This window comes from Cydia splendana, chromosome Z, assembly GCF_910591565.1.
Source record: "Cydia splendana chromosome Z, ilCydSple1.2, whole genome shotgun sequence".
Lineage (NCBI taxonomy): Eukaryota > Metazoa > Arthropoda > Insecta > Lepidoptera > Tortricidae > Cydia > Cydia splendana.
Genome location: NC_085987.1, coordinates 39,471,834 through 39,497,695, shown reverse-complemented (window position 1 = coordinate 39,497,695; position 25,862 = coordinate 39,471,834). Strand labels below are relative to the sequence as shown.

The 25,862-nt window shown below is 36.5% G+C and overlaps 1 protein-coding gene across 1 annotated transcript in view; it reads right to left on the bottom strand.

The window, feature by feature from the left end:
• LOC134804334 (uncharacterized) overlaps positions 1–25,862 on the bottom strand; it is a 59,203-nt gene that overhangs the window by 23,493 nt on the left and 9,848 nt on the right. Inside the window, exons 3-4 of the mRNA XM_063777343.1 lie at positions 24,649–24,675; positions 24,327–24,455 (exon numbers count right to left, since the gene is read on the bottom strand). Coding sequence (XP_063633413.1) covers positions 24,327–24,455; positions 24,649–24,675 — 156 coding nt within the window. The remainder of the gene's footprint in view (positions 1–24,326; positions 24,456–24,648; positions 24,676–25,862) is intronic.

The window sequence follows — 25,862 nt, the reverse complement described above, 5'->3', positions numbered from 1 at the left end:
CAAACGCTGCATAAGATTAAGTCGAACACAATATTTTGGATTGTTTAATTAATTTATACATACTCGTAAAGTGGATGTCATTTCATGGAGAACTCAACTAAGTATGTGTATATTCTGTGCCTATCCTAAAATACCACACATACACCATCCGGCGATCACCGTCAGTCTCAGCATTCTCAGCAAATCTCAGTCAAAAGTTGTAAGTAATTAGATAAATTTTCACAAAAGCGCTATGAAGGATGAACCTAATTTACATGTAATTTCTAGGGCTGTAAAAATCTGTTTTGACAGAATATCAAAAACGTTGCACATCTCCCATACGCAGAAGAATTCGATTTATAGCCGTTAACTGTTTTGTTATTCATACAAAACTTTAATCCGAATCCGCCATCTTTCCCAGCTTCACCCGTTTCAATTTACCGTCATCGTGCCGACATATGTGACGTTCCACGGGAAAAGGTACCTTATGAGGGTTTCTAGTTTCGGAGATATTAAATGTTTTGTAAAGAGGTGAAAAAATGCTCAATTTTTTTTTATTGTGTGATCTGAAACCTTAATGCCTAACGTTTGTTTACCTGTTTTTATTTTTGTTATAAGTTAGTTATAAGCCTAGTAATGTCGTCTCAGAGTTTAGTAGAAAAGGTACCTTATGGAAAAAAGATTGAAAATTCCCAAAAAAACTAGTCAATACGGGAAAAGAAGTTTGGTAGGGAACTGTATTAGCATTCTGCAAAACTAATTTGATAATTTCAGTTCTGGTTGGGGCGCCTCGCAAATATTATAACCGTACATAGACCGACATCACAAATCCAAGTAGACTGCTATTATACCAAAGTTACTCTCGTCAAGTCTTTCTTAACTAGAATAATCTTCATTTGGTTTGGTCGCATGCAGTAAATCAGCCATTGGTTTGCTGAAAAATGCCAATACCCGACGCATTACCTTATGGAATATCTGAGGTCATTGAACCTCAATGCCGCTTATCTTCAATAGCAACCGAAATATATTATTGATAAGAAATAGACGATTTATACCATCTTAACCCCAAAATATTATTAGTTTATCCTAACTGTTCCATCATCATCATGCCTCATCATGTAACTTGACCACAAGGTACCTTTTCATTACATACAAATTATTGGTCTTTTTTAAGATTATTATGACGAAGAACTAATTAAATTGGGGGCAGTTTAATGTAAATTAATATTTTCTATTCATAAAAGATAAACTATAATATGATTGATATTTTGTAGTGATGTATTATTAGATTTATTTCCATAAGGTACCTTTTCGTAAATGTATGGAGCAAATACTGTTATTATTATGTAAGTTTAAAGTGGCATAAGGGGTTAAATATAGTATTTAGTTGGGGTTTTAGGATTTATTTCATTTGAATGACAGAATTTCTTTCATATGTGCTCAGAAAAATTGATTGTGTGTCACATTAAAAGTAAAAATATTTAATTTTGTGATTTTATATGAAAAAGTCAGAAAATACATTTTCACCTCTAAATCGGTATTGTTTTTTGCTTAAACTGTCTGTCAGTGTCGTTTTCTAATAGATAAAATTTAAATCTTGAGAGCTCATTGCAATCAATCGTGAAAATGAAATAAAACTTTATTTTCAAGAGATTGGTTAGTATACACATAAATCAGTCGATATCAAAAGTTTCTATTTGCATTACAGAACAAGTCGCAATATTTTTTTAATCTCAGATATATAAGGCATTATTATTTGTAGTCAACTATGTAACTTACTTCAGGAACATAGTTTTTTAGGCGGCTAAACTTAAAACTTCTCTATCGTAAAGTTGCTCATTTCACAACATTATTTTCAAAAAATCATATCTCTGTAACTACGCAACCTAGAAGGTTGATCTTTTGTCTTATCGATAGCTTATTTATTGTAGATTACTGGGGTATGCATAACTCCATACCCGCCATAAGGTACCTTTGACCGTGGGACGTCACATATATCCTTGAATGAGCCAACGCAAATCCTAGCACCAGCATCGATACGCAATCAAATAATTCCTGCGCCGAACAAACGGCCCAGCCCGCCGTTTAGAAACAATAGCTCCGCTGTGCAATTAGTTCATCCGATAGACGGTGGTCGAACCACTCGTAAATCTACTCTCTTACCACCAGTACGTAGTTGTGGCGCCGTATGTAGATTCCCCAGTTAATTAATGTGCCATGGTAGCGAGGCCTCCCTCGCCCCGGCCGGGCTTCGTAAATTGCGCAACCATCTACGTACATCTCCCAATTCTGGCAAATTAAAATTCGACGCTTGAAGATATTGTTGGCAAACGAGATGTTTACGCTGTTGTTTAATGCCAAAATACATAGAGATTTTAATGAGGCTCCCAACTGTTTCCTAAGAAAGGCCATGTGTCTAATATTAACTAACAAAATAGCAAAGTACTTACCAACAAAATAGCTCATAATCAGCCAAGAAAGCCTAGACTTAAGAAGAGATCACAAAATGCATCACAAACTTTTAAATAGGAGCCATCCGCAGTAAAATAAACACCATCGAGTAAAAAAGATAACACTAGACAATTTCTAACATATAAGTAGGTATTCAATAAATTCAAGCAGTACAATACCAATAATATAAACACGGATTTTCATTCAAAACTAAGTACCTACATAAAACAAATCAAATTGAACTCAATCGGCAAATCCGATGCGCAGATCAAAGTTCTCTCTCCAAGTACTCCGACCAAATACCTAATACGAATTCACACTCGTCTCGGATAGGTAATAGTTTGTCATGTGATCTTCAGTCTGACGGATCGCAGACGGGCCCACCCTCATTATCCCTTTCATGCTGAATTTCAATTAGCATGCTTTCGTGTTTTGCAATAACAGACCGAACCCCGCTTGGTGAGTACAATGCCGACGCACACTGGAACCCGCCCATACATTGCAGTGCTCAAAACTCAACTTTGCAATTGTGGGTATTTTGTACTCAAATTGAAATATATGCATAAACAGGGAGATATTGCACCTCACTGCAGAAAAATACCTTCATTATCAGTTGTCATTACATAGTTGCATTATGTCAAAGGTCTAGGATTTTATATGTCACATCTCAGTGGTAATTTGTATTGATTAACAAAATAGTTATTTCAAGTAATTGTAGTTGGTATGAATAACTCAAAATCCGCAATGACTTTTCTTGAGCAAGGTATGTAGATTATGTTTTACGTATTTTATGTTCTAAAACAATTTTGGGTTTGTGGTATTCCGACAAATAGTAACATATATTGTAATTTAATAAAAATGGTCATATTTCCGATAATGGACAACATCTTTTGATAATTTTTAGGCATGATAGCTAAAAAAGTTGTCGTTATTAAGATTCTTTATTCGAAAGTAAAAGATGTTGTCCAGTTTTCGAAATGGGCCAAATTTTTTGCTCCGACTATTTGATCAGGCGTTTTTACTTTAGCGAAAATATAACTTTTTCTCACTAAAACAATGTTTTAGTGCGTAATATTTTACCTTAAGGTTATTTCTATGCATTTCGACTGTTTCAGATGAAAAAAGTGATACAATTTTACTTAATAATAACTTAATAACTTCCTTAATAATAGATCAACCAAAACCAGGTTTTGGCAATATTAATAACGGTAATGTGGCTCGAAAATTTTTCCAAAACTACGAAATATCAGCCGAAATTACTAAAATAGATGAAGAACTCATACGTCGCTTTTACATAATTTTACAAACAATTTCCAGTGGCTACAAGATCGATACGTGTAAATTCAAAAAATACTGTCTAGAGACAGCAAAGTTATATGTAAAACTGTACCGGTGGTGTCGCATGACACCTACTGTTCATAAAATCCTTATTCAAGGAGTCGCAATAATATCTGAGCACCTGATCCCAATAGGCAATTTAAGTGAAGAGGCCCAGGAAGCGAGGAATAAGGATTTTAAAAACTATCGAGAGAGATTTAGTCGTAAAACTTGTAGATTCGACAACATGACAGATGTTTTTAATAGGCTCTTGGTTTCTTCTGATCCCATCATCACCTGCACACGACCTCTGCCAATTATTAATTCAAAAATATTTCACCCGGAAGCTGTCAACATGTTTATCGGTGAATATGTAACGTCATCATAGGAATATTTTATTTTTTAATATAAATATAATGTAAATAATAATTATTATAAGCACTACTTGACATTACGAATGTAGAATAGTATTTTTTTTGCTTAATTTTACTTATTGTAGTTTTGAGCACAGCAATGTATGGGCGGGTTCCAGTGTGCGACGGGTTGGCATACAGGGCCAATCGGTATTTCGCACTCTTGGTTGAACAAAGGCACATGTGAATATGTGCCCTATATATGCGCGCGACTATATGCTTTCGAGGGTTTGATAGGCTATTTATAACAATAGATCTCGTAATAGATTACGAGACATAACGAGGCAAGGCAGTGAGGTAAACTTATTACTAAGAACTTATGTCATTATCAGTGCGATATAAGTGGTACAGTTTCTACTGGAAATATGGCATGCTCTAACTTCTCTTCCTCGGCCTGTCAGAGAAAATTAAAATAACATACATACATACATACATGATAATCACGCCTCTTTCCCGGAGGGGTAGGCAGAGACCACGGATTTCCACTTGCTACGATCCTGACATACCTCTTTCGCTTCCTTCACTTTAAAATTAAAACAACACTTAAACAAAAATCGAGATTCCAGACAGCCGTTTCAGTCTCAGAGATTTACGAGAACAAATGTATGATTCACTTTTAAAATCTTAAATTGCTTTATGCTATTGCTATTAGTTAAAATATGTGTCGTTCAGGCATGGAAAAAAATATAGGCTCAGCCTATATACGTACGTCCCACTGCTGGGCACAGGCCTCCCCTCATGCGCGAGAGGGCTTGGGCTATAGTCCCCACGCTAGCCCAATGCGGATTGGGGACTTCACATACACCTTTGAATTTTTTCGCAGATGTATGTAGGTTTCCTCACGATGTTTTCCTTCACCGAAAAGCTAGTGGTAAATATCAAATGATATTTCGTACATAAGTTCCGAAAAACTCATTGGTACGAGCCAGGATTTGTACCCACGACCTCCGGATTGAAAGTCGGGCGTCATATTCACTCGGCCACCACCGCTACAGGCTCAGGCATGGAACGCCACATATAAAAAAATGTTTTTGTCGACTCTTCATAAAACCATTATTAGCCGTTATAATATGTATTTGTTAAAACCTTCACAATAATGAATTATACAGATATGGCGTTATTGATGCATTACAAGCCTAAATTAACTATGAATCGTAACAGTCTGTAGTCCAGATCAAACACAGATGTACCAATAGGAAGCACTCCTGGCGCCAGAACCAAATTACCAAACCGGCACGAATGCCATCCTGTCTTTCAAATTTGATTGCGTTCAACATCACACGCCCATGAAGTCTATAATGAAATGGCCGTATAAAAACAAAACTATGGGCATACATGATTAGCTCGATACACGAGTAAGGTAGAACTAAACAAACAACTATTACAATAACGCTGACTCATCGTGTTAGAAATCACTTATTGTGGGAGTGACTTGCACTACACTCAAACGCAAGTGCCTTATGCTGATAGTCCAATTGACGAGGGAGTTGGACCAGGGCATGAGTCTTCCCATTATGTGCTATACGACCTATAAATTATCTGGGGCGGCGTTCGATTTCGGTACCTACACTACCTACACTGCAAATAATGACAAATTACATTAAATTCAAAATAGTATACAATTTCCAATGCCGCTTAAGAAGTATTAGCAAAAACTTTGACACGGCCAAATTAATTATACTTTGATTAAGTACATACCAATAGCCAATAACGAGCTACTGACATGAAGATTCAATTTGTAAGCATCCTTGTCGGCAACTGACTATTGTATTTTATTAAATTAAAGACGATAAAGTATATTACCACCATCAAGTTAAAACAATACAAATAATTTCAGTTTTGATACAAGATTTTGAACATTTTATCACCAAACTGTTGTTTTCGTTCAACGGTCATTTATTAAATTCATCATTAGAGATGATAAACCTCAACTCAATGGTTTCCAAAATCGGACGGACTTTCACGTGGAAAGGTCATGATAAACGTCATATATTCATATACATTTTACGTTTATGATGAAACTTCCACATACTAAAATTGCAAAATCTATGCGAGTTATCTTGGTTCAACTTTACTGGTTCCCAACTAACACGGCAAGTAAAACAAAAGCTTGTAAATAATTCGGGTTCCGTTGAGTGGGGTATGCGGCCCGCGCTAGGCGCTAGCGCTGTTCGGACCCCCCGTTACAGCCCCGGATCATCAACTTATTGTTCGTAAAGGTCGAATTTGGTCAATACAATTGCAAGTTTTGACGCATACGATCAGATAAACTTAAGTGAACGGGCCTTCATCAAATTTTTTAACATTTATGCTTGTTTAACAGACAATGTCTATTTAAGATTACCTGAACAAATTTATTACCTAGCGATGTGTTTGATGGTGTTTTGTAACGAAACGGTAACATATTTGTCACAAATTGAACCACATTATAACTTTTGTTCCTTCACCCCAGCCGTCCTTATTCACCCCGGTTGACGGTTCCTAATGTTTCGTAGTTAATTTTAAGAATCAGTATTTTTACTACAGTACGACAGTGTAGACTTATCAATTCAGAATGATCATATTATTGATAACTCTCACATTGCATTTTTTTATAGTCTTGAATACCGAGTGTAGAAGTCAAGCGACACATTCTTAGTTTATCCCAAAAGATTGTGCAAACAATCACTAGTCATCAGTAATCACTAGCCACTAGTGATAACAGCGCTTATTCATTATCGAAATCGTAGACCAATATTAGTTAAATCTTTAGATTTTTATCTCGGGCTCCACAAAAAATAATGGAGGATGTTGTCGACCCTTCGCTTGTACGACACGGCATAAACAATGGCTCGAAGGATGGGTCAAATGAGGCGCGTCAACTCGGGTTGCGCTTGTACCGCCTTGGCGCCAGGCTCGAGTTGCACGCCCGAGTCGCCCGAGTTGACTTTATCTCAATCAAAAATCACTTCTGCTTGCACACGTGCTGTTAATACTACAAGGTGCTAGATTTTGAGCCTTAGTGCCCGCGGAAACTAGGCTATGGCGAATTACCGATAAGAATTGAGTATTTGGAGTCAAACTAAAAAATAACTTAGCAGTCATTCTTTAAACCCCAATTTTTATGAACATGTTCCATAAACACAAAGGACGGCAGAGGGCTTCAAAGCTAAAAAGTGTAAATTAACCTTCCACCCTGTTGAAATTAAATAATTTACAACTAAAGCGTCTGATTCTCCTCAGTTGTTTTCTAAATTATTCTAAACTAGCTGAGGTACCCGGCTTCACTCAGAGAGCTGACATGAGAATTGTGTGGTGGTTGTAATAAAAGGACAAACTTTAAAATATATTTAGGTATTCTTTTTTCTACCTACTTCGATGTGCATTTTTTTTATTTCCATCTCGAGAACAACCTACGTGTAGATGACGGTGAGAGAAGCATATAATAGGGAATAGGAATAACTGGAAGTGTTTGTCGAAAATCTCCTGAGAGTATGAAGGCTTCAAATAGTCCACAATGTTCTAGAATATTCCACAACATTTGAATGTGTTCTGGAACACTCCACAATGATCTGGGATCCTGGATTCTAGGGTATTTACGAATATTTGATAACATTCCAGAATATTCCGGAATGTTCTCGAACATTCGAACCTCACAACTGTCTTGCTTTAAATATATACCCCTACCAATAGGTAGCTCCAACCCTGTAAAAAAGGCTTTGAATGGTCCAGAATATTCCACATTTGAAAGTGTTCTGGAATGTTCACATTGATCTAGAATGTTCTCGAATATTCGCCAACATTCCAGAATGTTCTGATATGCTGTGAAATGCTCTCAAATACTCTCGAATGTTCTGGACTGTTCTAGAAATATCAAGCCTCCAAGACCCGAGACACCTCACCAGGTAAGGTCACTGTGGGTAAGTCCGTCTACAAGGCAAGTCCGTCAACACGTTGTAACTTTTGAATTTGAAGGCGTATGCGACTTTGGAGTCCAGTCGATTAACCAGTTCTTCGCGCTAGTTCCGTCACTGTAAAACAGATGGCGCTGTGACAACCAACTTCAGAGCAATCCGCCTCAACAAGTCATTTCGTGTTTTGAACTCGAAGTCATAGTGCGACAGCCGTTCGAAAAAAAAAAAAAATTGTTTTTGAATAGATTGTGCATCAAAAAGTAACTAGGTAGGTAGCATAAGAAACAGTTGTCTTTATTCTATTTGTAAAATATCAGAAATTAGCTTAGTTTTGTAATTATACGTTCCACAATTTATCATATTAAAATTTGACTAAGTTGGAAAGTCCGTCTATTATGTTCAAGGCAAGTCCGTCATATGCCGGACTTTCGTTAAATCAGAGATTACCAACTGTTTGTGCGACTTTAATATTATAACGATTTGATAAGGTATCAAAAAATCCTCCTGACTTTGCGCATGATGTTACTTAATTAAATTTTGATCTCAGTAAATTAAAAGAAACGATTAAAATTCATTTTAAAATTACTATTGAACTTTTATTTCGGAAATCAAAAAAATAATTATGTTTAATTATTTGCCAAAAAAGGTTTACCACCCCATTTTGGTAGTATATGCCGGACTTGCCTTTGTTTTAGAAAAATGGTGTTTATTTCGAATCTGAACCGTATATTAACAAGTTTAAAATACATTTCTCATTGTCTTGATCCGTTCTTTTTAGGAATTTGACTACGAACATATACACACCCATAGATTGGCTGATATCATAACTAGACGGACTTCCCTTAAACTGCACGGGAAGTCCGTCTACTCGCCGAATTTTAAAAAATGCCATTGTTTTTGCTTAATTTGTGCTTGAAATGATCTGTCACTAAGGCTAAACTATTAATTATTAAATTCTTCATCGTATGCGATTACAAGCAGTAACATAGGTGAATAATTAACGGAACTAGATCACTCCAAACTAAAAAAAAAATAAAGTATGCCGGACTTCGCCACAGTGACCTTACAAATTTTTGTAGGTATATATTTCACGATCTATTCTGAACTTTCTTTTATTAAGTTAAGGTTCAAAATTCAAAAACAAAAACAACTGCTTCTGGGTCTCAGAGGGCGAAACTTTCAGCCCTTATATCTTCGAAAAGCACACCCTTCAGGTAAAAACGGAAAACTTCTTCATGGACGGGAGATAGAGGGCTACCACCCCATATAGCTTCCCTGATCGTATCGGGACTCATTTCTGAGTTTTAGCGGCACGCACATTGTACACTTTCTTTTATTATATATATTGATTATTTGGATATATTTAGTGTAATTTTCTTATGGACTAAATGTTTCAGAATATGTATTATTTTTTGTGCTAAAATAATAATATAATTGTATTTTTTCGTGCTGAAAAGTACTGTGCTGTGATATTTGGAGCAATGGGAGCACGCCGAAAGCAAGAACTGCATAACATAAAATATGATAAATCCAACCTTGGTTTACCTACGGTTAAACCCAACAAATGAACACCATACTATTACGGTTCCGCGAAACCCTTGTTAGATGTATTTTTATTTATAATCTATTTCATATTACTCTTTAATTGTACAGCGCATTGTCTGTAATGCTATAAAATATACCATTAAACAAATAAATGATCTTGTATAGTAGTTTAATAGGAAAAACATGATGAACCGTGCATTTACCATTACTGGACATTATGGACGAATTATACTAGACTACAACCAACTCCATGCAAAAGTGTGTAGACTTGTAAATATGGAATTTTAGAAGAAGTTCAGTAACTTAATTCACTGTTGGTGGAGCGGACACCACGGATTTTAAGAAATATGTTGGATATTCTTCTATACAGACCGAAATGAAAGACTCAAAATCATTTATAGGGTCAAAAATCCTAACGGACCGCCCACAACAACCCCACGGGCAATACATAGGTATATACGCATGTCCTGTCCTCCCAACTCCAAAGTTGCAAACAATAGATGCTCTTCAAAATATCAATGCACTAAACAAACGTCCACCAGTTCCAAAGTGTGTACCAAAACAGCCGTGTCGCTTAATGTGCAAAATAACCACATCCCATTTCCCCAGTAACAGACTCTGTAAGTCTCGACTGTACTACATATATGTTTACTGCTGTGAATGGCTGTCATAGAAAAAGTATTCCTTAAAATTAGAGTATATTTTAAGAACCCTTATTGTATTTTATTCTATTTTATTGATTCATAAAATTACACAGCATTACTAGTGAAATTTATAACAGACAGTATTTATTATATTTATTACATGCAAATAAATAATGTATATATTGAACGATTGTTTGTATTTCTCTATATAAGTGAATTGTAATATTCTTTTGGAGAAATAAATTCTTAAACCATAAACCATTTATAAAAAGTAGGTATATGATACAGCCTAGAAAGGACAAACAAATGTAAGAAAGTAAAACTAATACAAGACAGACATTGTAGCAAGTAGACATAAAAATCTGGCAGGACGTTGTAAAGATTCGTGTCAAACAACAACATAACATGTCTCGATAACAATATCGACTGAGCCACCGAGTAAAAAGACGACCGAGTAAAAAGTCACACGATTAACATAAGTATAAGTATGTTAACATTATAGTTCATACGAAGTTTCGATAGCGCTTCGCCTCTGTGCTCGGCGCCGCTCCTCCGTGTGTTCTGAGCCTAACACGACATGGTGCTAGAATTTTAGAGGTCAGCTCTACCCGGCGGCTTTCGTCGGAAATGTCCCAGACGACATAAAACGAGAACTAGGTAACGATGAATATTCACTATCGGTTTATCTTTTGACAGTATAGACTATGCGCGTACGCTGTTTCCTTTTTCATATAGAGAAGTAGGTACCGTGAGTTTACCCAACTGGCACTTAAATAAATTTTTAAGCCCGTTACTATGGTGCTTTTAACAACATGAACGTGTAGTATAAGCGACAAAGAAACCTTGGAAATAATTTTTTGATGTCAACAACAAGTAGGTACTTGTTTAAAACTAATACTATGCTAACTCATTTCGAAATGGCGGGGACACTGCAATAAGAAGTACAAACAGTAGGTAGACCATCATCTTTAAAAATAATCCAACTTTTTGATACGAAAGAACTACAAGTGTATTGTGAAAAATGTATAGAAAAATAGCTACCAACAGTCAGCAAGCTTAAAAACGGTAAGTTATTGCCCTGAGGGAATTCATGGACCAATTCTTTGTAGTATTAAAATCAATAGGCCCTTAAAAAATAAAATATTTCGAATAAGCTAGCTCATTAAGCACAATGTAAATCGGAAAGGTAGGTAACAATTAAGAATACGATATCAGTAAAACGTTGAAACCGCAACGACTTTGCCTAGGTACTTAAAGAATAATAAGTACATATTTATATAATTGTAATAAATATAATACTTATAAACGTCAAAAGACTACAAATATAATACGAAAGTCGGATATGCATCACCTCACAAAGTAACAAGCGAGCGGAACGACGAGCCGCCTGAGAATCGATTTCTGAACGTGTTATGTGTCACAACTAAGTAGTTTGCACTTAAATATTACCGCTTTTGTTCTAACGCCGACTTGAACATGCAAACTTGAAATAAACTAAAACTAGTACGTTAATAAATAAAACAAGGGAATGTATTACCTCATTATCATCTGATATTGTTAATGTCAAACGTGATGTGTGCATTAGATATAAGTAACATAAGCGTTTTAAGCAGCGCCTTTTTACCCACGCCACGGCGTAACAGAGGCGGTAAGTGTGTTTAAGGTTAAGAGCGCTCTTACAAGAAAAGTCGAAATAATGCAAAATTGATGATACTAGTCGACGAAATTCAGGACTTTGCGCTCATTATTAGAAACAATGAGTACTTGTTCCAGTAAAAGCGTCTTCTTATCTTTATAAATATCGTTGTAAATATTAGAAAAAGGACTTATTAAATTAGTAATGATTTTTTTTCTGATGGTCGTTTCCGAAAAACCCCGTGAAGCACTGAATGGCGAGCTCTTATTTGGAAATGTTGAGAATTTTACTCTGCTAAACCTGGCTATTTTGTATTACTAATACCCTGTACTTTAGGCATATCAAACTATATTTTTCCTACATACCTTTGAGAAAGAGAAAATCAAAGTAAAACGAACTCGATTTTCTCTCCGAAACAAGTGTCAATTCCTACGAAAATCTACTTAATATCGAAGTCATTTTCATACTCAAGCAATCTGCAACGTTTGCTTATACTAATGTATACCATTAGTGTTTATGAAATTCTACTATAATTTTTTGGCAATTTTTTGAAAACTACTCTATATTACCGATGACGCGCGCTGCGCCAGCTCAGTGCCGCGGCAGAGCTTGTAGAGGCAGGACGTGTGTCGGTCGGCTCCGCACATTTTCAACGGCGACGACGAGGTTTTTTATCATTGTGTGCGGCGGGCGCCGTGTAAAACGCTATACTGTGTGCGTGTAAACCGCAACGAGAGACTTTGATCCTAGCACTGTTTTTATAGTATTATAATTTATAATGGTACAGTTTAATAAACTACCGGACAGGATTAAAAATATTTGAAACGACCTGACATTCTATATGTATTTATTTGACTCAAGATAGTACTCAGGGTCTGATGATGGAGCCGGAAGGTGGTCACCGGTACCAATCAACCATGCAACTAAACCACTTCGTGTTTAGGCTCGTTTTATTCGTCTCAACAAGATCTTTGACTTAAGATAGTACTCAGGGTCTGATGATGGAGCCGGAAGGTGGTCACCGGTACCAATCAACCATGCAACTAAACCACTTCGTGTTTAGGCTCGTTTGATTCGTCTCAACAAGATCTTTGACACAAGATAGTACTCAGGGTCTGATGATGGAGCCGGCAGGTGGTCACCGGTACCAATCAACCATGCCACTAAACCACTTCGTGTTTAGGCTCGTTTTATTCGTTTCTATAAGATCTTTGACACAAGATAGTACTCAGGGTCTGATGTTGGAGCCGGAAGGTGGTCACCGGTACCAATCAACCATGCAACTAAACCACTTCGTGTTTGGGCTCGTTTGATTTGTCGCAACAAGATCTTTGACACAAGGTAGTACTGAGGGTCTGATGATGGATCCGGAAGGTGGTGACCGGTACCAATCAACCATGCAACTAAACCACTTCGTGTTTGGCTTCGTTCGATTCGTCGCAACAAGATCTTTGACACAAGTTAGTACTCAGGGTCTGATGATGGAGCTGGACTCCACCCACGGGTACCAGTCTACCATGTAACTGAACCACTTCGTGTTTGGGCTCGTTTGATTTGTCGCAACAAGATCTTTGACACAAGGTAGTACTGAGGGTCTGATGATGGATCCGGAAGGTGGTCACCGGTACCAATCAACCATGCAACTAAACCACTTCGTGTTTGGCTTCGTTCGATTCGTCGCAACAAGATCTTTGACACAAGTTAGTACTCAGGGTCTGATGATGGAGCTGGACTGTGGCCACGGATACCAGTCTACCATGTAACTGAACCACTTCGTGTTTGGGCTCGTTTGATTCGTCGCAATAAGATGTTTGACACAAGATACTACTCAGGGTCTGATGATGGAGCTGATGATGATAGACAGGTACCCGTCGCCACCTTCGCGCTCCATCATCAGACCCTGAGTACTACCTTGTGTCAAAGATCTTGTTGAGATGAATAAAACGTGCCTAAACACGAAATGGTTTAGTTGCATGGTTGATTGGTACCGGTGACCACCTCCCGGCTCCAACATCAGATCCTGAGTACTATCTTGTGTCAAAGTACTTGTTGAAACGAATAAAACGAGCCTAAACACGAAGTGGTTTAGTTGCATGGTTGATTGGTACCGGTGACCACCTTCCAGCTCCATCATCAGACTCTGAGTATCACCTAGTGTCAAAGATCTTGTTGAGACGAATCAAACGATCCTAAACACGATGTGGTTTAGTTGCATGGTTGATTGGTAATGGTACCTTCCAGCTCCATCATCAGACCCTGAGTACTGTCTTGTGTCAAAGATCTTGTTGAGACGAATCAAACGAGCCCAAACACGAAGTTGTTTAGTTACATGATAGACTGGTACCCGTGGCCACCTTCCAGCTCCATCATCAGACCCTGTGTATCTTCAGTGTCAAAGATCTTGTTGAGACGAATCAAACGAGCCTAATCATGTTACTACATGGTTGATTGGTATCCGTGACCACCTTAATCATCATCAGACCCTCAGTACCAGTTCGTTTTTAAACCCTCGTTGATACAAACTTTACAACCTATAGGTACCAAATGCAATGACGAAACATGTAAATAAGCGAGTAGGTACCTATAATTTCTTTCGAGTAATATACCTTCATAAGTACGAGTATGGGGCTATTCATAAATTACGTCGTTTCAAATGGGAGGAGTGGGGGGGGGGGGTCTGGACATCGGATGATGCTAACATGACGTAGGAGGAAACAGATTCATCCGAAGCTTGATTTTTGGATGATTTGAGGGGTGGGGGGGTCAAAAATCGTCAAAAATAGATGACGTAATTTATGAACAGCCCCTATGTACATTTGCACTGCATTTAGTATTTTCGTACTTACCAAATAACAGTTTTAGAACTTTAAAAGTTAAGTACAGTTAGTGTTGTTATGGTTGATTTCAATATGCTTCGCGAAGGATCAAGAATGTTTAATCCATCATTGTAGTGCGAGTGTGGTAGAAGGGATCGGCGTACTGAGCTCGCACGGCCTGCCGCAGCGCGTAAAATACCTAAACTCGCTCAACGCCGAAATGTAATAGCGCTCTTAATACGTTACTCATACTGCGTCTATGATTTCTGAATATTATAATTAACTTAAGCAGTTTTATAATTAACCCATAAAATAAATAGTTTACACTTACTCGATCTGTAAATGTTATAATCTCGAGATATAAGTTATACCTAACTATATGGTCAATATGAGCGCGCGTGAATCACGCCCGGAATAAATCATTAAGAAAACTCCTGTCATAGTTAAGAGTGAAAGATGTCAACGGCGCGACGGCCATATAAATCAGATTTAAATTGCTTTCCGCAACGACACTCCCATCGTCGACTTGGCGTTAATAGCGCGCAACCGAAATATTATACGTCTGTTTAAAAATATTTTCCCACCTCGAAATCATTAGGTCGAACCTGACACTTCTCTAAACGAAACATCCGACCTTACGGATCCGGAGCGCTTTTTACTATGAAATAGGAACCCGGCGCCATGTAAAAAAAAGGTTGTAATTGCGCCCAGGTTAGAACCAATTAGAGCGGCCCTTGTCAATATATTGTGAAACGGAATGATCATTAACACAAAAAGAGTTATCATATGCAAACAACGGTCAATTAAGATGAATGACTTAAAGCTAATTAAGTCAATTTTATTTACGTAGGGAAGTCTTCTGTCGGGGAATAAGACCTTAACAAAAATTGATTGGAGTTTTCCTAATATTATAAATATGTGCAATTGGACTTAAAATCTAAAATGTATGGGCATGCTTTGAAATAACAATGTCATGTTGTAAATTTTTGTTTTGATGTCAATTAAACTAGTTATTTTTTTTTACTAGAAAAAAGTAATGTCATTCAATCATCAAAAATGTAATTGGTAATTTATATCATATATTTTTGATACGTACCTATGTTCGAGAAAAGGGCATATATATGCGAGGACAAAGGACAGAAACAGACGTATGGTACAGATGTAGTGAATCGTTACCAAGTAATCTTTTACGGAAACGCACGAACGATGTTATGCTATTTCAGTCAGTCTCAGAAAATGGTTATTAAAATTAATATCTACGCCAGTTTCATGTCTGTAACATAACTACCGAATTTCTGTGATAAAGATACAATGAATGTGCTAAGTGCTAGGTTCCTGCAAGATTAGAGGCCAATTATCTTAATCCTTTTATATCCTTTTCTAATATTTCTTTTTGTAAGTCGTCTTTGTTAATTTACTATAGTACTCAATTTCAATTTAGTTTAAGACCGTACTTTTTACTTAAGTTTATTGCTACTTAGATTATTTCAATGCAGGCAACGACCCATTCGCAGCGCCCCCATGACTGCCCTAACTCCTCGCGCACATTTACCACTCACGGGCTGAAAGTACATATATGACACATACCCAAAACCCAAACAATCGTCTCTACAGCAGCGGCAACAAGCCCCCTCGAGCAACAGTAATAGTCAATCCGTGCGAGTATTGCGTCAGATTCCCGAGGGAACTCGCAACCAAGCGGCTGGAAAACTATGCGATACCATCGAAAAAAAACTTAAAATAACAATGGTACTACTGATTGGTTCGCGTTACTATCATTAGCCTATACCGCGTTAGTCACCAGAAATAATTAATAATTAAGGGAGCTGTTCGGATGCTCATGTCAGACGATAGTTTGACGCCTTCTAACCCTGAAACTCTTACTAGCTTATTACTCAATCACCCATAAATATGGATTATCTAAGTAGTCTTAGACTACTACGGCATATTCCAGTCCGATAAAATAAAATAAAGTTAGCATTAATATTATAATTCATAGTGCTCCTATATCATCAAAGCACTCGCATAATAAACGCCCTAAGACCTAAGTCAATAATCATAAAAGATTAAATAAATACCAGTGTGGGAAATCAACATCGGTAGAATTGGATTTAATTGTATTCAGAATGCTCCTCCCAGAATGAAATCGGTTGATCGTAAATCAGCAGTAATAATGCCGGCCGTTTTATTGGGTAAACAAATCTTTATCAACGCTATTACACGATCGTTAGGAACGAATTAAAATATTAAACTCCATTCTAGACTACCACACACGAGAGACTGTCTAATACGACTCATACTTAATATTACTAACGTACAGAAGGTCCGCTGGTTATAATAATAGATCTTTAACAGATGTTGAATTTTTCAAAACACTTGCGTAGGTAACTACTAGTCTATCAATAGTAGGGGAGCCCACGATGCTAAATCGAGATTTACTCGAGCGTCGTACAGACCTATTGGAATCGAAATATTAATGATAAGAAGAAAAAAAAGTTATATAAAGTTTCTTTTCCAGCGAGCCGGAAAGCATAAATTTTTTTTTTCGGGTCGTTGGTGGAGGGTTAAAAAATCGTTTAAGCAGTTTGTGGGTGTGGTCGTTTTTGTCCACGTTAATGCTATATTTTTTCTATAACTTAATATAACACTTATTTGTAGGCATTTTCTTAATCTGACGAACACAAGTTTGACGCCTAATTTTTACATTGTAACCGTCAGATTAAGGAAATGCGTGCAAATAATTATCAGATTTAGTAATAGCATAATTAAAGCGTTAATTTGGACTAATATGACCAAATCCACAATCTGCTTAAAACTTTGTTGAACCGGGACCAACCAAGGGCTCAACATAGATGGCTAAAAGGGGTAAAGGTAGACTACACGGGGTACCAAGATATCACTCATATCTTAATCTGACGCGCTCGAGTAAACACAAAAATCCCCTCCTGGGCTCCCCTACCACAATACAAAATATACAACAACAAACTTCTCACGTACCATTAATTACCATCATTTTTGCGTTCCAGTCCTTACATTGTCAATAGTAATGACATTAATAGTGATAGCATCTGGACAGTGTGTATAACATCAAAATTATATTTTACAGTTTTTTTGTAAGCGTTGACTCATAAACACGAAGTATGCATGTAAAAACGATTGTTATCCCATTCAGCGTTATCTAAGAACATCGGTATACATCGAAACGACTTAGTTAAAAACATCTCGAACCGTCAGCAAAAAATATTGCAGATAAGAAGTCTGTATTCGACGCCGAGACAGACACCAAAGAGACTCGCTATTTTCGCGATAGCACTCCCAACTGCAGCCTACACAACTTTATTGCTACAATAGCTCATCTTAACTTCAAAAACTTAATTTTTGCATACCATTTTGGTACCTGGACTCTTTTTCGAATGTTACATTTCAGGTACCTGAGTACACCTACAAATAAGTGTTATATTAAGTAATAGGTACCTATTCAGAGACAAAAAGTGTAATAAGATACGCAATACTCTCGTCCATCAAACTTGCGAGTCTTGCGACCCATTTCTAGATTAGCCCGGCCTTACGATCCTCTCTGGTCCCTTTGCCATGTCAGTCTCAGTCAATACATATTTAACAAAATTCCAAAGAAAATACAGGTGGAAACAAATATAAATAGATTTAAATAGCAATTAAAGCGACACTTAATCAGCAAAGTATACTATTGTACACAAGATTTTATAATATAACTATGGGTAATAACTAATAATAGTTTCGTTCGTATTCGGAGCCATCATCTTTTGGACAACGTGACAATCAATTTAGACAATGAAGTCAATGTTGGCAGAGCAAGTCTCAAGAGACGGTAAGTAAGAATTTAGATGTTTAGTTTAGTTTATTTAGTCTGTTATGTTGTATCTAATACATATGTATATCGCCTATACCCATAGTAGAGGAAGGTCGGGTAAAGCGAACACCCCAGGCAAAGCGGATTCGGGCTCCCAATCGTAAACTATTCGTCTTTGTCGCACCACGCGCCTATACGATGTTCAGGATACTTCACTCTGTGAGCGGCAAGCGTCATAAGAAGCGGCCGCTGCGAGCGTCTGCGGTGACGATTCAAAACGTGTTTTTAGTGTAAAATATTCGATTTTGAAAGGTAAGTACAGTCGCCATCAGATATATCGGAGCGGCCAAGGTGCTCACAAATATCTGAATACGCCTCTATTGTCAGGGCGTTAAGTGCATGTTCAGATATTTCTGAGCACCTCGACCGCGCCGAAATATCTGATGGCGACTGTACATTACCTGTTATTTTGTCATAGTAATGATCTCGAATTTTAATTCAAGATGCTCCTATTGCTTATTAAAGTATCTTCCTTTTACAATGCATTTCTTTTAAAACAAAGCGACGGTTATTTTTTTAGCTGACTGATTGGGCAAAGTGGATAGGGCAAAGCGGATAGCGTGTACACTTTGAATTTATGACGTCAATTTTTTTATGATAATATTGTGTTACAGATGGTATATAAATATCAAAAAAAGGCCGATGAGGGTTCCTGGCTAACAGACGTCATGGAAATGGCTATCAGAACGTGGATTCGCTGTGAAAAATTTCCTTAGACATGCCAACTCAAATCGGGGAGTTGGCAGACCCCGCCGGCGATGGCGGAATGAACTAGACTCCTTTTTGAAGGAGTGGCCAGACACAGCATCGGAAAGAGATCTGTGGAAAAATTGGGGGGAGTCCTTTGCCCAGCAGTGGGACAATAATAATATTATTATATATGTACAGGATGATTCAGGAGACGTGAGCAGGACTAACACTGCGCTTTTCGTAAACTATAAGCAACTGTTTCGTATCAGTATTAGTTAGGTTAAAGTTAATATTCTAGTCGTGTTGAAAAAAAAAAAGTTATTAATTTATTTACGACATGCATGGTCACCCTAAAATTAGAATACTAAACTACCGATATTCTGTGGCAAATTGAATGTCATCACGGTCTGGTTACTTTTGAAAACTCGTATCTCACTCAAGTATGACAGTTTATTTTCTTCGTAATCAAAATGCTGTCATTAAAGAGGTTTTATGTTTATTAATTAGGTCTTGTAGGGTGACCATGATTGTAGAGAATTAAATTTGCCCTCGCCAAAAAGTAAAAAATACGAAAAAGTGTGATTGTTTCACCTAAATACGACGGTGATCGATCAATTATCAGTTACTGAGTGTGCAGGATTAGTCCTGCTCACGTCTCATGAATCACCCTGTATAATAATAATAATAAGACTTATGTTTATGAAATCAGTGAAAAATCTACCACAAGTCACATGTGATAACTTTTTCTAATTAATATTATTGAAATGATCTTATGTTGATTAAAATTCCCACAGTTATTGAGTTTACTAAGATTTTACGATTGATATTTGCTTTGCCCGGGGGCCTGTTTCACTTTGCCCGGCATCCTGGGCAAAGCAAATAAAATCTTTTTTTACGTTTTGTTAAAAATTACAGAAATTGTTAAACATGGGAGGCTAATGTTGTTTTTAAATTATAAGATTATTAAATAAAGACTCATTACAGACACTTTTATAATTTCTTCCGTGTTAAACTTTTATGTTATGTCAAGTCAAAGGTAAAGGTGTTCACTATACCCGGACTTCCCCTACAAGCTATGCTTAGTTTGGGGCTAGGTCGATATGTGCATTGTAAGATTGTCCCTAAATGTTTATTGAATTATTATTTTATTATTATATGGGTAGGCAGGTAGATAGTCAAGCGTCCATATGATTATTTGCCACCATCGAGGTAAAAGTAAAACTTAAAACTTCAACAATATTCTTAATCATTGTACATATTTAACACTAAAGTCCTGCTACATCCTACCTAATAGAAATTAAAAATAAGATGTCGAATCATTTTACTCTAGCCGCCAACAAGAAATCATCATAAAATAAATGAAAAGATTGATCCTAATTTCGACATCAAAATAATCACCTAAAATGATCAACAACTCGACAACGGAAACGTCATGAAGTGTTAAAAAAATCTTATTAATTTATTTCAAGTTATCATCAAGGGAGCATTATTAATGTATGAATATTAAAGCGGCTCTCATCTAAATAGGAAACCACGATGACATATTTAAGTGGCCCGTTTCAAAGAGCAGCAAGGCGTATAAAAAAATAAGTACCCCACACACTAAGATATTTCTACAAATCGATGATTCTATCATCGGGCCCGGCGAATACGAAAATAAGCATCAAAGTGTTTTTTAGAGGAAAGGCGACAAATGTCAACCGGCAAGTCACAGTGGCAAACACGTGTTACATATTGTCTGACAAAATTTACTGTTGCTTTATTAGCTCGCGAAGCGGATGGAAGAAAATGAAAATAACCAGTGTTCTACATTCTAAAGCACATGTTATGTGCCATATAACAACTGAGGCCTATTCATTTTAACAAATTGAAGCTGCATCGACTAGGCATTTTAATATTTGTCGAAAAGATAACTAGAAAGTCAGAAATTATTACTGAAAATTGTACCGAATTAGTTACGTATAGGTACTTGAGTATTTCCCAATCCGTTATCGGCTCACGAAAGTGTTATTGGAATACAAAAATTCGGTATAAACATCAGTAACAAAAAAGTTTTTGAGGAATACTCTAGCAAACTCTAGTATGCATACAAAGTTATCCTGCCACGAAATGGTATTATTGGAGTTACAGAAGGTCAGTACGCTACGCACCGACTGGCGCCCTAAAAGACCAACCTTAAATAATGCTTAATTAGTTTCAGTTAACATACCTGCGAGAGGATGCCAATAAAATTTAAATCCGACTACGGCGACGCTTGATTTACAACAAATCAATAAAAGAGACGGCTATCATTAACTCTTTTATTACGTATTCAATAAAAGTAATGTATTATACGCGGTAATGACATCTCAAGTCTTGACTCGATCAAACGGATGACGAATGTGAGTAATTTTAATTCAACTGCAGATCAATTTAGCGTCTGATAATAGGCATTCGTAAAAGATAATTAAGAAAGATAGTCCTCCCTTAGACCGGACTAGTGTAATTTGGTAATTGTGTCCGTATAAATCAGCGGAATGCACGGAATTAGCGAACTCTCGATTTATATGACGTCTATATTTCAAGTGCGTAAGTAACAGAACAAATACAATGGCGTAGAAAAAAGTCAGGCTTGAGAGATGGCTCGTAAAAATAAAACAAGGGACGTCCGGAGATATGTCAAGATAGCATGCGGCGGGGGGGCGGCGCGGCGCCGGAGCATCGGGCCCAATTAGAAGCACACCTTTTGGACATGTGCTCTCACTCGGCGCTAACTAACTAACTAAAAACGCAAGGACGCGGGCCAACCACATCCGTTATCGTTTGTCATATTTTTTTTGCTCGTGAAATTCCTGCATATCCCTGATTTAAAAAAAAAATAGCATAAGTTTTTTTTGTTTGTTTTTGTGGTTCAGCTGTTAGTCGTTTAAGTAACGATTTAATGCATAACTGAGATGTTTGAAGATAAAGCAAAAACTAGTAACAAAATATTAAAACGGTACAAGATATTTAACACTCCGTGTTTACGTTCATTTAACGTTGCGTCTGCTTTTTTTTTCAGAATAGCATATATTCTTTAAATATGTAATTCGTGATAATGGCCGAGAGCTGTGGATACAGTACTTTCTTACTTACTACACGTTAACCTGAATCGCGGAAATGGAGCATTTAAGTATTATTTTGCACGACATTTTAATAAATAAAGAAGAAAATATTATTTCGTAAAATCTTAAGCATGTATAGAGCTTCCTTTAAATCTATTCTCAGAATGTTAGATTTCATATTGACGACAGCATTTTGAGATAATGTTGTCTATCTATGGCCATTTTTTAAATGGTTTCCTTTAAATTAGCGAGACCTCTTGGAATAGGAACCACAAAAACGCACGAGGACAGTCAAAGTGCCCGGAAGTGCCAAGACAGTCAAGACACACGTTCTTAAAGGCGATTATTGTGGTCGAACTCGAACATTTCGGACCGACTATAACTATGAAACAAAAAAAGTAGAAGTGTGTTTCTTTTTAGTATTCCATTAGATGCTATGCTAACTCATTTGTACTAGCGCGGCTACTGGCCGGAGACACGAAAGAGTCTTTAGAAAAAAATAACTAAATACGTCAGTGTCATCCAAATCGCGAAAAAAAATTCCAATATATTCAGTAAAAACCAAACTTATTACCTACATAAGTGTTATAATAATATTTAAAACTTTCGCGTTTTGAACACATATGACCACGACCAGTGAAACCTGTGTCGAAACGTCGGTATAATAAAGGTACCTAATAAAATAAATTTGCGATAGACCCGTCTATAAATGTGAGTTATTAAGTGTTCCCTAGTTATTTATCTAAAAGAAGAAGCCCCCACCAGCCTCTATGGGTCCTCTGCCTCAGCCAACACGAGAAGACAAGACACCCGCAGCTATCGGTAAGTTAGTTTTATTTGGGCTAGTCTAGTATAGCACAACCACCAATACAGTCTACTGGCTTTACGCCACATTTTCTGGTCCTTCGAGCCATCAAGCTACACTATTATTTTATCATAAAAGGTTGTAAGGAGAACGTTTACTTTTTTAGGGAAAGTTATTAATAAAACAGAGATTTTATTATTAAAACAGACTACTTAAATCCTAGTTTTCCTGCTCGCCGACGCCGTCGTGTCAATGTATTGAAAAGTTAGTGGAGGATATCACCCCGCCTTAACGTGTTTAACATAAGCAAACACATATAAATTTAATGTTCTCAGCAATCACCGACCCAATTATAACGGTTTGTATAAATCAGCTAATGCATTCTCAATTAATAAGAAATACGTTTTGATGTGAACTTTTTATAGCAATGCTTAATAAAAATACCATACCTAATGCACGAATACTATAAATAGAATTCCATTAGAAAATGCGATATTAACATACTAATAAAGAAGGTAATAACGGTAATAAACCTAGCATTATAAGAAATAATTAACAAGTTCACATAGTTAAATGTAATAATTTGAGAGTTGGAGAGAGATATTCATGAATAATTTACAATAGAAGATATTAAGTAATTATACATTACTACAAAGGCCGGGACATAGGCACTTACCGCCCGAGTGTAATACATATAGGTAAAGGGTCGAGCGAAGCGAGGCCATTTTATGAAAAGAAGGCCGGCAAATACTATTCCGGCCGGGATATGTATAGCGCTTTTCTAAAAAAATGCTTGGAAATACAATATACCACCATTACACACCATCACTACCATTACATTAGGTAGTGAACTTTAGTCCAGTAGAAATTCTTACTGCTCGGCACTAACAGACACATAGATTCTAATGGCGTTATTCATAAACGCATTACAAGCCTGAATTAGCTATGAATCGTTTGTCTTTATCTGTCATTTTGACTTATATATTTGTAAGAAAGGGATAAAACATAATTTAAAGATAAAAGATAAAAAAATAGTTTATTCAAGTAGGCATATTAGAATGCGCTTATGAACGTCAAATAAAGCTGTACCGGCTCCAACCCTACACCTCTGCCTCGAACTAAATCAGGCCCGTAAATTTTAATGAATAAGGGGGTAAGTACTTACCTTCGTTTTAACGAGCTTAGAGTTTTCCTTACACATCTTAGCCAGGGCATGGTAGTCACCCCTAGCGGCGTTAAGGATCCACTGTTTCTGCTTGGAGTCCAGGGGATCGGTCTCGCTTTTCGGATCCAGCTGTACAAAAAGGTATGAATTAATTTTCACTACACTTTTATACTTGTATATCAATTTTCATAACAATTAAGTTCTCGAAACCGACTAATAATTTTGGTCAACAGTATGATAAATGATTCCGGAGAAGTGCACAGAAACAATTTAATCACAATATTAAAATCGAGTAATCGAAAAAAGTAGGACAGATACTTACTGACACCCTGTCTTCCTCATCAATGTTCTGAAAATAAAACAAAAAAAAATACAAAAATAAATATAAACCTAGGTATAAAGTTATACAGTCAACACCAGTGAAAACGGATTAGTTTGTATGGGAATTCTTTAAGTTTTATATCTTTATGAGATATCAAGAGTAGAGACCAACGAAATTTAATGTTATGTAAAATGTTGAGTAACTTCAATGTTAAAAAAAAAACGCATTTAACTGATTTGCAAGACCGAAGTGATCCCATAAGTGTTCCGTGAACAAAGTTTTGTACGGAACACTAAAAAGAAGAAAAGTGTTAAACTGATTGTTAGGTGTAGGTTATTTTTTAGGATGATATCCACTTGTTTGCCCCAGCATTAAGCTTTATGAGGTACACTTTTTTCTTTAATTGGTCTGTGCAATAAAGTTTCCCTATTGTTTGTATAATCTTGTATAAATTGTTTTATCAGATAGGCAGTATTCCTGTCTCTTTTCATTCATTAAAATTAAACAGTAGTACCAGAAAAATTGGGAAGCCATTTCGTTAAATCTGTACGAGTACCACCTCTACAGCCTACAACTACAATGTTCTGTCTATTACGTCACGCCAGCGGTTTGCGTGACCAACGTAGGATGTGCACGAATGTCTACGAGTATGTACCTACTACCTACCTAAAACACTCATTTAAAACCTATCCACGTGTATACCAAAGTCACGCATATTGCCATGTATTGTAGAATAGTACGAGGATTAAAACCACTAAAAAGCGGGGCGATTGGATATGGATAAATTTACCCGAAACGATTTTTTTTTATCACAAATTTGTAAACTCTTTTTTATATTATATTTTTTTCTTCTAGTGGCATTATTATTATTTATTGGAAGTATGGCAAAAATACACTGTGATTTAAATATTTATTACCAAAAACAATAAAAAAATAGGGGATTTTTAGATGGGTTGTAATTTTTCATTAGGCCTTACGATTTTGTATCCAAATGTAAGAACTTAAAAAGTTAAAGAAACGGAGAATGATGACTTTTCATTCCACTATATCTATACGCCTTTGAGTAAATTAAAGGAATCCTATGAAAACCCATTTTTGTCAGCTGCGGTTTTACTTCATTTTTCGTTTCGTAAAAACATCCATTGAAATTATATTTTCCACAAACGTTCTAGATTTACTAATAAGAGAATTTATATTAGTACCCACATTGATAC